This window comes from Pituophis catenifer, unplaced genomic scaffold (genome assembly GCF_029215685.1).
Source record: "Pituophis catenifer annectens isolate HBS135680 unplaced genomic scaffold, rPitCat1.0.hap2 SCAF_10, whole genome shotgun sequence".
Lineage (NCBI taxonomy): Eukaryota > Metazoa > Chordata > Lepidosauria > Squamata > Colubridae > Pituophis > Pituophis catenifer.
Window position 1 is genome coordinate 26,430,577 of NW_027256890.1, and position 16,481 is coordinate 26,447,057.

Genomic DNA, 16,481 nt, shown 5'->3' on the forward strand with positions numbered 1-16,481 from the left:
TGGTCTAGTGAAGAGAAGGACCAGGGGAGACAGGAGAGCATCTTCCAATATTTGAGGGGCTGCTACAGAGAGGAGGAAGGGGGTCAAGCTATTCTCCAAAGTACCCGAGGGCAGGACAATGAGCCTTGGTGGCGCAGCAGACTAAAGTGCTGATAAAGAGCACCAGCTGCCTGCAATTACTGTGAGTTCAAATCTCACCAGGCTCAAGGTTGACTCAGCCTTCCATCCTTTCGAGGTAGGTAAAATGAGGACCCGGATTGTGGGGGCAATAAGCTGACTTTGTAGGGGGGGCCGAAAGCCCTACTAAGCAGGTAGATACAAAAGTATGAAGGCTGTTGCTTAACGCATTGTAAGCCGCCCTGAGTCTCCGGAGAAGGGCAGCATATAAATCGAACCGATAGATAGATAGATAGATAGATAGATAGATAGATAGATAGATAGATAGATAGATAGATAAAAGATAGATAGATAGATAGATAGATAGATAGATAGATAGCAAGCAATGGATGGAAACTAATCAAAGAGAGAAGCAACTTAGAATTAAGGAGAAATTTCCTGACAGTCAGAACAATCAATCAGTGGAACAACTTGCCACCAGAAGTTGTGAATGCTCCAACACTGGAAGTTTTTAAGAAGAGGTTGGATAACCATTTGTCTGAAGTGGTGTAGGGTTTCCTGCCTAGGCAGGGGGTTGGACTAGAAGACCTCCAAGGTCCCTTCCGACTCTGTTATTCTATCTATCTATCTGGATCTTGAGTGACTGGGGGGGGGGGTGGAAATCCTACGGTAGGCTTAACATTTTGACTGAAAATGCATCTCCCATGTTCACTATTTTATTATGTTGAATCGGCTGCCCACAGTCAGTGGATATTGAGATTGCCAGAAAGATGCCGTCTACAGGTAGTCCTCGACGTACGACCACACTTGAGGCCAAAATTTCTGTCCCTAAGATGGTTGTTAAGTGAATTTTGCCCCGTTTTATGACCTCTCTTGCCACCGTTGGTGAATTCACCGTTGGTGAATTCCTGCGGTTGTTAAGTGAATCTGGCTTCCCCATTGACTTTGCTTGTCAGAAGGTCACAAAAGGGGATCATGTGACCCCAGGACGGTGCAACGGTCATAAATATGAGGCAACCCCTCTGAATTTTGGATCACATGACCGTGGAGATGCTGCAATGGCCATAAGCGTGAAAAATGGTCATTCTTTTCCGTGCTGTTGTAACTTCGAACGGTCACTAAAGTGACCTCTTGTAAGCTGAGACCGACCTGTGCTGCCAAAAAGAGCCTTGGTGGCGCAGCGGACTAAAGTGCTGTTAAGTAGCACCAGCTGCCTGCAATCACTGCAAGTTCGAATCTCACCAGGCTCAAGGTTGACTCAGCCTTCCATCCTTCCGAGGTAGGTAAAATGAGGACCTGGATTGTGGGGGCAATAAGCTGACTTTGTATAAAAAAAAGAACACCCCTTAGGGGGGGCCGAAAGCCCTACTAAGCAGGTATATACAAAAGTATGAAGGCCATTGCTTAACTCATTGTAAGCCGCCCTGAGTCTCTGGAGAAGGGTGGCATATAAATCGAACCAACCAATCAATCAATCAATAAAATAAAATAAAATAAAATAAAATAAAATAAAATAAAATAAATGCAGAAACTATGGTCAAGGGAGAAAAAAAGCACACACAGAATATTTACAAGCTTGCAATAATGCCCCTTAGAGGTCATCTAGCCTCACCCTTTGCTCAAGCAGGTGATCTGACACCCGGGTGTCAATCAAGGAGAAATTTCCTGACAGTGAGAACAATCAATTGATGGAACAGAGAAGTTGCCTTCGGAAGTTGTGGGAGCTTCATCCCTGGAAGCTTTCAAGAAGAGACTGGACTGCCATCTCTCAGAAATGGTGTAGGGCCTCCTGCTTGGGTGGGGAGTTGGACTAGATGACCTCTAAAGTCCCTTCCAACTCTTATTCTATTATTCTGTTATTCAGAAATGGTGGGAGCTTCATCCCTGGAAACTTTCAAGAAGAGACTGGACTGCCCATCTGTCAGAAATGATGTAGGGTCTCCTGTGCGGGGGCGGGGGGGTGGACTAGATGACCTCCAAGCTCCCTTCCAACTCTGTTAAATCTGTAAATTAACAGGAACTGAGCTCCCCCTGGGCCAGAAATTCCAGAGATCTTCTGGAGTCACCCCCAACCAGACTGTGCGAACCCATCCGCGCGCTCCCGACTCCTTTGGCAAACCAAGGCCGCTAGAGGGCGCTCTCCCCCAACAAGTGAAGGGCTGTAGTACCTGGGAACCGCCGCTAGAGGGCCACTTCCCTCAAAGCCCGGCCTTTGCAAGGCGAGATTCTTGCAGGAGGCGAGTCGGACTTTCCTGCTTTTTGTCCTTCCTGCTCCGAAGGGGCCCCGGTCATGCTGGCTGGCAGGAGGGTGGCTGTGCACGTCTGCAGAGGGGGCGGCTTCCCACAACGGGCCCTCTTCGAGCAGGTAGCGGGGTGCAGGGGGGGGGGGTTGCTGGGGGTGGAAGGGAGAACATCAAGATCACATATTTTTATTTTATTATATTTTTATGTTTTTGTCAAACATCAAGTGTTCCTACCACTTTATAATGCCTTGTAAAGACCCCCCTCCCCCTTTTGCAAATATTGCATTATTTATTTATTTATTTATTTATTTATTTATTAATTAATTAGTTTGATTTATATGCCGCCCTTCTCCGGAGACTCAGGGCGGCTTACAGTGCGTTAGGCAATAGCCTTCATTCTTTTTTATATTTATACAAAGTCAGCTTATTGCCCCCACAAACTGGGTCCTCATTTCACCTACCTTAGAAAGGATGGAAGGCTGAGTCAACCTTGAGCCTTGGAGAGATTCGAACCTGCTGTAATTGCAGGCAGCTGGAGTTAAATTACAATGCATTAGTCTGCTGAGCTATCCAGGCTCCAGTTTGATTTAGATGCCGCCCTTCTCCGGAGACTCAGGGCGGCTTACAATGCATTAAGCAATAGCCTTCATCCTTTTGTATATACCTGCTTAGTAGGGCTTTTTGCCCCCCTAAGCAGTGTTCTTTTTTATACAAAGTCAGCTTATTGCCCCCACAATCCGGATCCTCATTTTACCTACCTTGGAAGGATGGAAGGCTGAGTCAACCTTGAGCCTGGTGAGATTTGAACTCGCAATAATTGCAGGCAGCTGGCAGCCAAGTGCTACTTTAACAGCAGCAGTTTTAGTCTGCTGCGCCACCAAGGCTCCTTAAAGTTTTGCTCGCCCTATTAGAAAGAAGATGTTTGGGGATTTCTGCAAAGAGTGCAGAGAAGAGCAACAAAGAAGATTAATGGGGGGCTGGAGGCTCAAACGTATGAAGACCTCATACAGATTAATAAGAATAGGAAGGGACCTTGGAGGTCATCTAGTCCAACCCCCTGCTCAAGCAAGTTCAAATCTCACCAGGCTCAAGGTTGACTCAGCCTTCCATCCTTTCTAAGGTAGGTAAAATGAGGACCCAGATTGTGGGGGCAATAAGCTGACTTTGTATAAATATACAAAAGGATGAAGGCTATTGCTTAACGCATTGTAAGCCGCCCTGAGTCTCCGGAGAAGGGCGGCATATAAATTAAAGCCAAAAAAAAAAAAAAAAAAGGTTGCAGGAACTGGGTATGTCTAGTTTAATGAAGAGAAGGACTAGGGGAGACATGAGAGCAGCCTTCCAGTATCTCAGGGGCTGCCCCAAAGAAGAGGGAGTCAAGCTATTCTCCAAAGCAGAATAGCTTGACACTATTCGTATTAGAATGTATGATTCGTATTAGAATCTATGACACCAAGGTGCCACACTGTTCACTCATTGATACATATATATAAAACAAAATAAAAAATTTGGAAAAAAAAAAAAAGTTCTCCTTGGCTTCCAGAGCATCGTTGGCCATTGCTGTCCGCCCCACGAAGACGGTGGCATCGTAAACTGCATTCTGAAACACCCCCAGTTCCTCGTTTCTGACCGGGAGTTTCCTGGCTCCACCAGACTCCTCTTGAAGGTATGAAGGGGTTTGTCACACCGGGAGAAACTTTTCTCCATCTTTGATGGCCTTGAAGGCAGTCCTCGATTTACAACGGTTCTTTTAGTGACCGTTCAAAGTTACAACGGCACTGAAAAAAAGGGACGTGACCATTTTTCACACTGATGATCATTGCAGCATTCTTCCTCCCCCTCCCCCCTCCGGCCATGTGTTTTTACATACAGATACTTGGCTGCTGGCTCACTTTTACGACGGCGGCAGTGTCCCTGGGTCGCGTGATCCCATTTTGCGACTGTCTGACAAGCAAAGTCCAGGGGGGAAAGCCAGACTCATTTAACCACCGTGTTACTAATTTAACAGCTGCAGTGATTTGCTTAAGAACTGTGGCCAGAAAGGTCATAAAATGGGGCAAAACTCATTTAACAAAGATCTTGCCTTAGGAACATAAATTTTGGGCTCAATTGTGGTCGTAAGTCGAGGACTACCTGTACAAACGGAGGAAGTTCCCGCAGGACGATGCTAAAGTTTTTTGAGGTTTTTTTTTCTTTTGATGGATTATTTTTTATCAGAAAGAACCCAATCCTGCTTGGTGTTGTAGTGGTGGTTTTATGGAGTTGAGGGTCTTTCTTTCCTAAGGGATCGAACTGGGGCACAACTGACACCGATTCCCTTAACAACTCTGTTTACAATGGTTTAACAATTGCAGTATTAATTAGACTGTGTTAGATTATGATTGTTGAATATTATACCCTGTATTTTGCTCTGGGAAGTAGGGAGGGGGGTGGGTGGGAGTGGGAGGGTTGGGGAGGATGGAGGGAAGGGGGGGGATATATATGTAAACTTTTTAAAACTTTTCAATAAAAAAAAAAACAATTGCAGTGATTCGCTTCACAAATGTGGCAAGAAAAATTGTAAAAAAAAAAGGGCAAAATTCACCGAGCAACATAAATTTTGGGCTCAATTATAGCCGTAAGCCAAGGCATTGTGATTGTAAATCGAGTCATCACTTGATCGGACTCTATTTTATGACCATTTTTACCACAGTCATTAAATCAATCACAGGGTAGTCAAGCTAATCCAGTTTATCTAATGATGGGAAAAAACATCAAAAAGAGTTGCAAAATGTGATTGTGGGACGGTGCAACAACCAGTTGTAAATGCAAGACGGTTTCCCAGGGCCCGAAATATGATCAAATGACCTCAGGGGGCGGGGTGGAAATCATTACTATGAGAGTGGGTTGCAGTCATTTTTTTTCCCCGTCCATCGTAACTTTGAACGGTTCTTAAGCGAGCGGTCGTAAATCGAGTTCTCCCGCTATCCTGGGTGTGAAAACTTCCATCTCCAGGATTCAGCCTTTTTTTTCTTTCTTTTCCAGCGGCCCCGCTTCTGCCCCATCAAGCATTTGACCGCAGAGCAAAGGGCTTCCCTCCCCGCAGAGACTCGGCGCCAGGGGGTGGATGTCGGGGTGGCCGTTCTCCTGGAGTCGGCCAGCGGAAAGGTTTTGTTGACCCGTCGGGCGAGGACGCTAAGTCTCTTCCCCAATACTTGGGTGCCTCCTGGTAAGAAGAACCAAACGGGGGTGGGGGGTGGGAGGGATCTGGTGCGAGAGGATGGGAAGGCCGCAAAGATGGACCCCCGTAGCCCTAAGAATAGCAATAGCACTTAGATTTATATCCCACTTCATAGTGCTTTTACAGCCCTCTCTAAGCGGTTTGCAGAGTCAACCTCTTGCCCCCAACAATATGGGTCCTCGTTTTACCGACCTCGGAAGGACGGAAGGCTGAGTCAACCTTGAGCCGGTCAGGATCGAACTGCTGGCAGTGGGCAGAATTAGCCTGCAATACTGCATTCTAATCACTGGGAAGAAGGAAAGGAAGGAGGAAGGGAAGGAAGGAAGGAAATGAAAAGGAAATAGGATGGATGGATGGATGGATGGATGGATGGAAGGAAAGGAAGGAAGGAAGGAAGGAAGGAAGGAAGGAAGGAAGGAAGGAAGGAAGGAAGGACAATAGCAATAGGACAGATACTGCTTCACAGTGTTTTATCGCTCTCTCTAAGCGGTTTACAAAGTCAGCATGTTTCCCCCCAACAAGCTGGCTCCTCATTTTACTGACCTCGGAAGGACGGAAGGCTGAGTCAACGTTGAGCCACTCAGGATCGAACGCCTGGCAGTGGGCACAGTTAGCCTGCAATACTGCATTCTAATCACTGAGAGGGAAGGAAGGATAGCAGGGAGGGAGGGAGGGAGGGAAGGAAGGAAGGAAGCAAGGAAGGTAGTAATAGCACTTAGACTTATATACCGCTTTATAGTGCATTTACAGCCCTCTCTAAGCGGTTTACAGAGTCAGCCTCTTGCCCCCCAACAATCTGGGTCCTCATTTTACCCACCTCGGAAGGATGGAAGGCCGAGTCAACCTTGAGCCGATCAGGATTGAACTGCTGGCAGTGGGCAGAGTTTAGCCTCCATTACTGCATTCTAACCACTGCAAATCATGCATGGATGGAAGGAAGGAAGGAAGGAAGGAAGGAAGGAAGGAAGGAAGGAAGGAAGGAAGGAAGGACGGACTAGCAACAGCACTTACTATATACCACTTCACAGGGCTTTGCAGCTGTTTCTAAGTGGTTTACAGAGTCAGCCTCTTGCCCCCAACAATCTGGGCCCTCATTTCACCGACCTCGGAAGGATGGAAATCTGAGTCAACCTTGAGCCGGTCAGGATCAAAGGAATCGAACTCCTGGCAGTGAGCAGAGTTAGCTTGCAATGCTGCATATTAACCACTGTGCCACCACAGCTCTTAGGATGCTTTTGCCTTAGAAAAACTCATTTGAGGTGGCACTCCAGCCTCCCTTATTCTTCAAGCTTAAGATTTTCTTTTGTTAAAAAAGTTGTGTAAGTACTTACTTGTAAGTAAGCAGATCCTGAACTCAAATAACTGAAGAGCCTGGTAGCTGAAAGAATAAGTGGTTAATCAGAATAAGAGCTGGAAGGGACCTTGGAGGTCTTCTAGTCCAACCCCCTGCAGGAGACCCTATCTCATTTCAAACAGGTGGCTGTTCAGTCTCTATTTAAAAACCTCCAGTGATGGAGCACCCACAACATCTGGTGGCCAGCTGTTCCCCTGGTTAATTGTTCTCGCTGTGAGGAAGTTTCTCCTTAGTTGTAGGTTGCTTCTCTAACACACCTTGTTAAATGAATCTGGTCAGGTCGTCACGAAAAGGGATCACGTGACCCCGGGACACTACGACCGTCGTAAATATGAACCCGTTGCCAAGCTGACTTATCAGCTGCAGTGAGATTCACTTAACAACGGAGGCGCGAATGGTTGTAAAATGGGGCAAAACTCACTTAACCGATGTCTCGCTTAACAACAGAAATTTGGATCGGGGGGGAAGGGGGCGTCATTTGTGGTCATAAGTTGAGGACTACCTGTACTGAATCCCAAGTTTTTAGAAGCAACAGAAACTAGATGTTTTTTTTTTTCTCTCTCTCTTGCAGGTGGCCATATTGAACCGGAAGAAGAGGTAAAGCCTTTTTTTAAAAAAAATCAAAATCCAAAAGGGAGAATCCAGAGAGCATCAAAAGGGCAGAAATGACTGTAGGGAGGCCTTTCGGGGGTTGGGGGTGGGGGGACCTGGCCAGCATTTTACAACTCACGCATAGGCCAGTAATGGGCTGCAGCCATTACAGGTTGGGGACCCCTGTTCTAACCCCCTTGGAATCCTGATGGGAGAAGGATCCCTGAAGGATTCGGGGAAGGAATTCTGTCTTTGCAAAAGGTTTAAAAAAAAGAAGTGAAGGCAATCTGTGTCGGAATGGGAGAACTCGCCGCAGCGAGTTGTCTACCTAAGGGAAGGCCATGGGGAGAGAGAGAGAGAGAGAGAGAAGGAGAGATAGAATAGAATAAGAATGGAATGGAATGGAATAAGGAATAAGAATAGGAATAGGAATAATAGGAATAGGAATAGAATAGAATAATAAATATGGAATGGAATGGAATGGAATGGAATGGAATGGAATGGAATGGAATGGAATGGAATGGAATGGAATAATAGAATAGAATAGAATAGAATAGAATAGAATAGAATAGAATAGAATAGAATAGAATAGAATAGAATAGAATAGAATAGAATAGAATAGAATAGAAAATAAATATGAATGGAATAGAATAAGAGTAGAGTGGAATGGAATGGAATGGAATGGAATGGAATGGAATGGAATGGAATGGAATGGAATGGAGTAGAATAGAATAGAATAGAATAGAATAGAATAGAATAGAATAGAATAGAATAGAATAGAATAAGGAATGGAATGGAATGGAATGGAATGGAATGGAATGGAATATAGAGTAAAAAGAATAGAATAGAACAGAATAAAGAATAGAAAAGAATAGAATAAAGAATAGAATATAAAAAGAATAGAACAGAACAGAATAAAGAATAGAATAGAATAGAATAGAATAGAATAGAATAGAATAGAATAAAGAAGAATAGAATAGAACAGAATAAAGAATAGAAAAGAATAGAACAGAATAGAATAGAATAAAGAAGAATACAATAGAAGAAAGAATAGAATGCAGAAGAATAGAATAGAATAGAATAGAATAGAATAGAATAGAATAGAATAGAATAGAATAGAATAGAATAGAATAGAATAGAATAGAATAGAATAGAATTACTTTATTGTCATTTTGGATGTACACTTATTTTTATTATTTTATTTATTTTTTATTTATTAAATTTTTATACCGCCCCCTCTCCCGAAGGACTCGGGGCGGTGAACAGCCAAAATTAAAAACACACAATACAAATATTAAAATACATTAAAACAGAATTAAATTATCTTAGGCTTCTCCAATTTAAAACCCCATTACCCATAAAATTCACCAATTAAAAATTTTTTAACCCAGCCCGGCTTGCTGAAATAAAAACGTCTTCAGGGCCCGGCGGAAGGTCCGGAGATCCGGGATTAGTCGTATCCCTGGGGGCAGCTCATTCCAGAGGGCGGGTGCCCCCACAGAGAAGGCTCTTCCCCGGGGGGTCGCCAGCCGACATTGCCTGACAGACGGCACCCTGAGGAGACCCTCTCTGTGGGAGCGTGTTGGCCGGTGGGAGGTTATCGGAGGCAGAAGGTGGTCTCGTAAATAACTGGGTCCTAAGCCATGGAGCGCTTTGAAGATGAGAACCAACACCTTGAAGCGCACTCGGAAGACCACCGGAAGCCAATGCAGCTCGCGCAGGAGAGGTGTCACGTGGGAGCGCCATGCCGCCCCCATAAGTACCCGCGCGGCCGCATTCTGCACCAGTTGGAGCCTCCGAGTGCTCCTCAAGGGGAGCCCCATGTAGAGAGCATTACAGTAGTCAAGGCGGGAAGTAACGAGGGCATGAGTGACCGTGCATAGGGAGTCCCGATCCAGAAAGGGGCGCAACTGGCGTATCAGGCGGACCTGATAGAAAGCCCCCCTGGCCACGGCCGTCAAATGCTCTTCTAAGGACAGCCGTGCGTCCAGGAGGACACCCAAGTTACGCACCCTCTCCGTGGGGGCCAATGTCTCGCCCCCAATAGTCAGCGATGGCACCAGCTGACTATATCGGGACGCCGGCAGCCACAGCCACTCAGTCTTGGAGGGATTGAGTCGGAGCCTGTTCCGCCCCATCCAGACCCGCACCGCCTCCAGGCACCGGGACATCACTTCAAGGGCATCGTTGGGGTGGTCTGGGGTGGAGATGTACAGCTGGGTGTCATCAGCGTACAGATGGCACTGCACCGCAAAACCACGGATGATCTCGCCCAGCGGCTTCACATAAATGTTGAACAGGAGAGGCGAGAGGACCGACCCTTGTGGCACCCCACAAACCAAGTGCCTTGAGGTCGACCTCTGCCCTCCAGCCAACACAGACTGCGACCTGTCGGAGAGATAGGAGGAGAACCACCGTAAAACAGTGCCTCCCACTCCCAACCCCTCCAACCGGCGCAGCATGATACCATGGTCGATGGTATCAAAAGCCGCTGAGAGGTCTAATAGGACCAGAACAGAGGAGCAACCTCTGTCCCGAGCCCTCCAGAGATCATCAACCAACGCGACCAATGCCGTTTCCGTGCTGTACCCGGGCCTGAAGCCGGACTGGAACGGATCTAGATAGACGGTTTCCTCCAGGTACTGGGGGAGCTGTCGCGCAACCACACTCTCAACAACCTTCGCCAGAAAGCGAAGGTTGGAAACTGGACGATAGTTTGCTAAAACAGCTGGGTCCAGAGAGGGCTTCTTGAGGAGGGGCCTCACCACCGCCTCTTTCAAGGCGGGAGGCAAGAACCCCTCACTCAAGGAAGCGTTTATAATCCTCTGGAGCCAGCCTCGTGTAACCTCCCGGGTAGCCAGCACCAACCAGGAGGGACACGGGTCCAATAAACATGTGGTTGCGTTCAACCTCCCCAGCATCCTGTCCACGTCCTCGGGAGTCACAGGGTCAAACTCATCCCAGATAACCGTCTCAAGACAGACCTCGGACAACCCGCCTGTACCTACCCAGTCGGAGTCCAAGCCTTCCCGAATCTGAGCGACTTTATCGTGCAGATAATGCGCAAAATCCTCAGCACGACCTTGCAAGGGGTCTTCCCGCGCTCCCAGATGGAGAAGGGAGCGAGTCACCCTAAACAAGGCAGCTGGGCGATTTTCTGCCGACGCGATAAGAGCGGAAAAGTAATTACACTTCGCCGCCTTTATCGCCACTAAGTAGGTCTTGATATAAGACCTCACTAGTGTACGGTCAGATTCGGAGCGACTGGCCCTCCAACTACTCTCTAGGCATCTTTTCCGGCGTTTCATCCCCCTCAGCTCCTCGGAGAACCAAGGAGCTGGGCAGATTCGGCGCCGGGTCAGAGGCCGCAAAGGCACGACCCGATCTAAAGCACCAGCGGCCGCCCTATCCCCATGTATACTAATCGGTATACATTAAAATGAAATTACGTTGCATACCGCTCTCATAGGGTTTCCACCTCTGATATAAACACAAACATGACAAGATAAATAAATACAAAATTATGCATGTACCCCACATATATTATATGACATGGATAAACAACAAAAGTTGTTCTGTAGGCTGGACTTTTCTTGCCTTGGGAACCTTCTTGTACTGTAGATTTAATTTTGCCCAGTGGAAACTTTTGCTCGGGAAACTTTCAAGTGCCCTATGGACTCACTGGCCATTGTTCTTTGGACTAGCATCGGTCTTCTTTTGTCTGAATTTAACTGGGACAATTCTGGGGTTTTGGTGAAGGGAATTGCTGGGGAATATTAATAAACCCACCGTTAAGTGTGTGTGTGAGCGAGCGGGATGGCACACAGGGTGGGAGAATCGAAGCTTTGGTCAAGGGAGTCTGTGGGATGGGGAGCACTCTGTCCATGGTCAGAGGCCCTCTTCTGAGTTGCAGCTGCCCCGATGCCCACCGATTTCAGGACCTGCCTCTCCTCCCCACCCTTGTTTCTTTCTTGTTCACAGTTGCTGGATGCTGGACTGAGAGAGCTGCAGGAAGAGACTGGCTTGCAGCTGAAGGATGGGGAATTCTCCTGGCAACTGCTGGCCCTCTGGGAGGTAAATGGACCCCTTGAGATCCCCCTCCCCGGATCTGGGAAATTTGGGGTGGAGCCAGTGAGTCCTGAAAGCGGGCAAGAGGGGTCCCTGGTGCGCAGCCCTGCCTCAAGTGTCAATTCCAGAAGGTCAGCCCAGCCTTCCCCATTGATCTGAAGTTTGCAGAAGCGATGTGGGGCCTCCCTTCACTCCCTCCATTTGGAGACTGCTGTCAGGATTCCGACAGATGCCCTAAATAAATCATGAGCCTCGAGCCAAGCTTCAAAAGAAATCCAGTTATTTATTAGGAGCTTCATGTTGGCAGGTTCCCAAGTAAAGCCAGCTCTGACCCTATATAATTTACGCCCCAGTTATGACCGTTTCCTCCCTCACCCCAGGGTGTGTCATCAATCACATTCACCAACGGAGCAATTTCACTGATTCTAGAGGTCACTCCCCTCCGGTTGCTTTAGGTAACCCTGGTATACAGCCTTGTATAAAATATAAGCGGGTAGTGATGGGAGTGTCCCGATGCTCCCATGTCACACCCCTCCTGCGTGACCTGCATTGGTTACCGGTTGTCCTCCAGGTGAGGTTTAAGGTGCTGGTGATTCCCTATAAAGCCCTACATGGCTTAGGCCTGGGGTATTTGGCGGATCACCTGCGGCCAGTAACAGCTCCCCATCGCCCCGTGCGCTCACATAGGGAGGGCCTACTTGGGGTCCCGTCGGCCAAACAATGTCGGCTGACAGCCCCTAGGGAGCGAGCCTTCTCTGGGGGCGCACCTACCCTCTGGAATCAGCTCCCCTTGGAGCTCCGGGTAGCCCCCGACCTTCGCTCCTTCCGCCGTGACCTTAAAACATGGCTGTTTCTCCAAGCTGGCCTGGCCTGAATGGGGTTTTAATGGAAATTTTAGTTTTATTGTTGAATTTTAATTGGACTTGTTTATTGCTGTGAGCCGCCCTGAGTCCTGGTGGAGAAAGGGTGACATATAAGTCCGATAATTAATTAATGAATTAATTAATTAATTAATAAGAGAATGAACCTCCACCCTCATCTTACACCTGCGCTACAGATATTCGTCACCATTGCAAACCCATTCTACCTTGTCTCGTCTCTCCCTGCAGTCTGTGTATCCCCCACGGCTGAGCCAAGGTTTGCCCCAACGGCACCACATCGTGGTCTACCTGCACTTGGCATTGCACGAGAGCCACCAGCAGCTCCAGGTGAGTGGGGCACGTTGGCCAAGCTCCGCTCCCCACTGAGGTGTCTGCAGCAGAAGCGCCTTCTTGCTCTTAGTAGCACTAGCAATAGCACTTATATAGCGCTTCACAGTGCTTTCTAAGCAGTTTACACAGTCAATATGTTGCCCCTAATAATCTGGGTCCTCATTTTACCGACCTCGGAAGGATGGAAGGCTGAGTTAACCTTGAGGCCGGTGAGAATTGAACTGCTGGCAGTGGGCAGAGTAGCCTGCAATACTGCATTCTAACCACTACGCCGCCACATCTCCTGGCATTAATTCCACTGATTGGATTGACCTTTCCTCAGAGAGCCTGAGATGACATGCACTGGCGTCTCCCTTAATTTGACTCCACAACAGCTTTGTGAGGTAGGCTGGGCAGAGACCGGGCAGCCCAAAGTGTCTCAGTGACGAGAGGATCACACCAAAATTGCCCCCACCTCTTCTTAAAGCCCTCTTATTTGAATCATGCTTTGATGCCTAAGCCATGATCTTCCTGGGTTTACTAACAGGCTACGCCTGAAGCTCCAGACCTCCTCCTCAATTTTAATGTTTAATTAGTTTGTAATTGGGGGTAATTTCTTACGGTCGAAGGGAGAAATTTCTGCACGTGAGATTGGAGACCATGCTGTTCAAAAGAAGCTATTTAATGACACGGAGATGAGATTGTAACAATTCTCCCGCACTCCCTCCACTGCACATAGCAGCGTAAATATTGCTCCACCATTGTATTAGTTCTTTCGTCGGCTCCGTTGGTAGCTGGGTGGAACGCCAAACTGAGCCCTCGACTGCCACTGGCAGGAGACTGTGCAGAATTGAAAGGCAGCTTCAGCTTGGCAGGTGGCGTTTAGCTAGCAGTAAATGAAATAATGGCTCTTTTGGGTTCTTGGGGAGAAGCAGAGAAGAGGAATGCCTGCTTGAATTGCATATTGATCCAGATCTTTCGCCAGGCCAGGCTGAAGCCCAATGAAGCCGAGGTCGCCGCTGTCGCTTGGCTGGACCGCCCCACCCTGGAATGCATTGCAGCTACGGAGGATGGAGCAGAAGACGAGGCCCTGGGGTTGGGCAAAGGGGCACCATCCACTGTCAGGTAGGTGGCAGGGAAGAGCATCCTGACCCAGCTCCCCAAACACAACAAACCCTCTAAAGTTCAATGATTCTTTTATTAAGAGCGCCAGCAGCCCGGGCAAAAAGTTTCTCTCCCACCGCAGGCTAACAAATCCGTCCGGCAGAGAGATGAATAGTTGTCTGCCACATCTATTCATCTCCGCCCCCTGCCTTTTATCCCCAGAGCTAAGGTGGGGCCTTGCTAGCAGCGGTGAGCTCTTCCGTCCCAAGGATGGGCCCATAGATTTCCACTGCTCTCCTCTCCTCTGCCTTCTGCGCATCAGGCACTGGACCCAGCTGCTCCTCCTCTTCCTCATCAGCCACCTCCAGACCTGGGGGCTGTTGACTCTCCATCTGAGGGCTGATGGACGGCCCAGACTCCGCCTCTGTCTCTCTCTCTGATGGCTCCATTCCCTCTCCCCCCTCGGAGCACTCAGGTTGCCCTGATGCTGACCCTGATGCCCCCGCTGCCGTCTCTGATTTGGCTGCTGAAGGGGCTGGCGGGGGACAGACCACAACACTGAGACCTCTGTTTGAACAAATGTGGGGGTCAAATTTTGATGGATCTCTTTCCTTCTTAGCAAGGGATTTGGGGTGGAGGAAACGAGGGGCAGATTGGTCTCCTTCCCCACATTTAAAGACCTTTGGGCATCTCGTTTTTCATTTTGAGCAGCGTCGTCGAACTGGAGAAGGGCTCAGCCAAGACCTTGGTGATCCCCACCGCTGCCTTCCTGGGCACGGCACAAGGGGAAAACCTGGAGCGTGTCAGCACCGGGACCAAGTACGCCCTCCGGCAGTGGCTGAACATGTCCTCCCTCTGAGCAGCCAAAGATGCTCAAACACCTGGAAAGCAAGAGGATCAATCCCTGGGCAGCACTCCAAGGTCTGGCCGATGCCTCTCGAGTTAACTTGGCAATATTTGGCTCCAACAATCAAAACATTCTTGTTTTTTGTTTTGGAAGAACGGAAGAAACTGTGTTCCAGTAATTGTTCAGTTGCCAAAAGATAACAAGTCTTTATTTACAGTAGTGGCCAGAATTGTGGAAACCTTTTGGGAAAAGTGTATTTTTGAGGTTTGATGGCTAATAACACCACTTTTTTAGGGGAGTTTCAAAATAATCCTATTCCACTGCTGGAATGGCCTGGGAATAGCCCAGACCTTCACCCAATTGAAAATCTATGGAGCCGACTAAAGAAACTTGTTAGTCAGAAGCGACCCAGCAATAAACCCCAGTTAATAGAAGCCATCATTCAATCTTGGTTTCACATGAGAACAGCTGCAGAACTAAAAGACTTGGTTCCCTCCATGGGAAGACCTTGTAAGGCTGTCATTCATGCTAAAGGTTACCCAACTAAGGATTAACTGACATGGTGATCATTTTTATATATATCATTTTTTTCTATGGAGATCATTTTTGTCTATCTCGTTTTTTTCTACGTGTTTCCCTTTCCTTCTTTATACTGTAACTGCTATTCTAATAGCAAATCCTTCATAAAAGTTATTGCATTACATTCTCGATTAAATTACCTTTCCATTGATATATAATTTTATGGTACTACTCCCCAAAAAAGAGGTATTATTAGCTACTTTTAGAAAATACACTTTTCCCAAAAGGTTTCCACAATTTTGGCCCATTACAGTTAGTCCTCAACTTACAACTGCTCATTTAGTGATGGTTCAGTTACAAAGGCGCTGAAAAAAGTGACATGACCCTTTTTCACACTTAACGACCCGTGGCAGGATCCCCATGGTCACATGATCAAAAGTCAGATGCTTGGTTGTAAAGGGCTGATTTAGGGATTTAAGACGATGTGGTTAGGGGGCAATTTCCTTAATATTTGAATGTCTTTAGGTCATTTTGTGACAATAGACTCAATATTATTCATCTTAAAAAGGACATTGTGAAAATCTGCCTTAAAAAGACACAGGGATCAAATTTTATACGGTCCCTAACCAAATACGGGTAGTCCTCGACTTACGACCACAATTGCGGCCAAAAGGTATGGTGCTAAGCGAGACATTTGTTGGGTGAATTTTGCCCCATTTTACGACCTTTCCTGCCACAGTTGTTAAGCGAATCGCTGCAGCTTTTTAAGTAACACGGCTAAGTGAATCTGGCTTTCCCCATTGATTTTGCTCGTCAGAAGGTCTCAAAAAGAAATCCCCTGACCCCGGGACACTGCGACGGTCATAAATGTGAGCCAGTTGCCAATCGGCTGAATTTTGATCACATGACCCTGGGGATGGCTGCAACGGTCATAAGTGTGAAAAATGATCCTAAGTCACTTTTTTTCAGTGATGTTGTAACTGGTCACTAAGCGAACTTTTGTAAGTCGAGGTCTACCTCTTTCCTACAAGTACAGTAGTGGCCAAAATTGTGGAATCCTTTTGGCAAAAGTGTATTTTCTAAAACTTGGCTAATAACGCCTCCTCCCCCCCCTTTTTTTTTGAGTAGTACCATAAAATTATGTATCGATGGAAAGATAATTGAATCGAGAATGTAATGCAATCACTTTTATGAAGGATTTGCTATTAGAATAGCAGTTACGGTATAA

At 47.2% G+C, this 16,481-nt stretch overlaps 1 protein-coding gene across 1 annotated transcript; it reads left to right on the plus strand.

Moving 5' to 3' along the window:
• The first annotated feature begins 2,403 nt into the window (after nucleotides 1-2,403).
• Nucleotides 2,404-15,143, plus strand: NUDT17 (nudix hydrolase 17). The gene is made up of 8 exons (XM_070950896.1): nucleotides 2,404-2,482; nucleotides 3,904-4,026; nucleotides 5,385-5,568; nucleotides 7,506-7,531; nucleotides 11,507-11,599; nucleotides 12,703-12,801; nucleotides 13,769-13,908; nucleotides 14,599-15,143. Exons 1-8 carry the CDS (start codon nucleotides 2,408-2,410, stop codon nucleotides 14,744-14,746), a joined length of 888 nt encoding a protein of 295 aa, XP_070806997.1. The 5' UTR covers nucleotides 2,404-2,407; the 3' UTR covers nucleotides 14,747-15,143.
• Nucleotides 15,144-16,481: the final 1,338 nt, after the last annotated feature.

Excerpts from the sequence above, each read along its gene's own strand:
- NUDT17 (XM_070950896.1), top strand. The coding sequence starts at position 2,408 with ATGCTGGCTGGCAGGAGGGTGGCTGTGCACGTCTGCAGAGGGGGCGGC. Across the intron at positions 4,027-5,384 it reads CCACCAGACTCCTCTTGAAG|CGGCCCCGCTTCTGCCCCAT; the intron begins GTATGAAGGGGT and ends TTTCTTTTCCAG. Across the intron at positions 13,909-14,598 it reads GGGGCACCATCCACTGTCAG|CGTCGTCGAACTGGAGAAGG; the intron begins GTAGGTGGCAGG and ends CATTTTGAGCAG.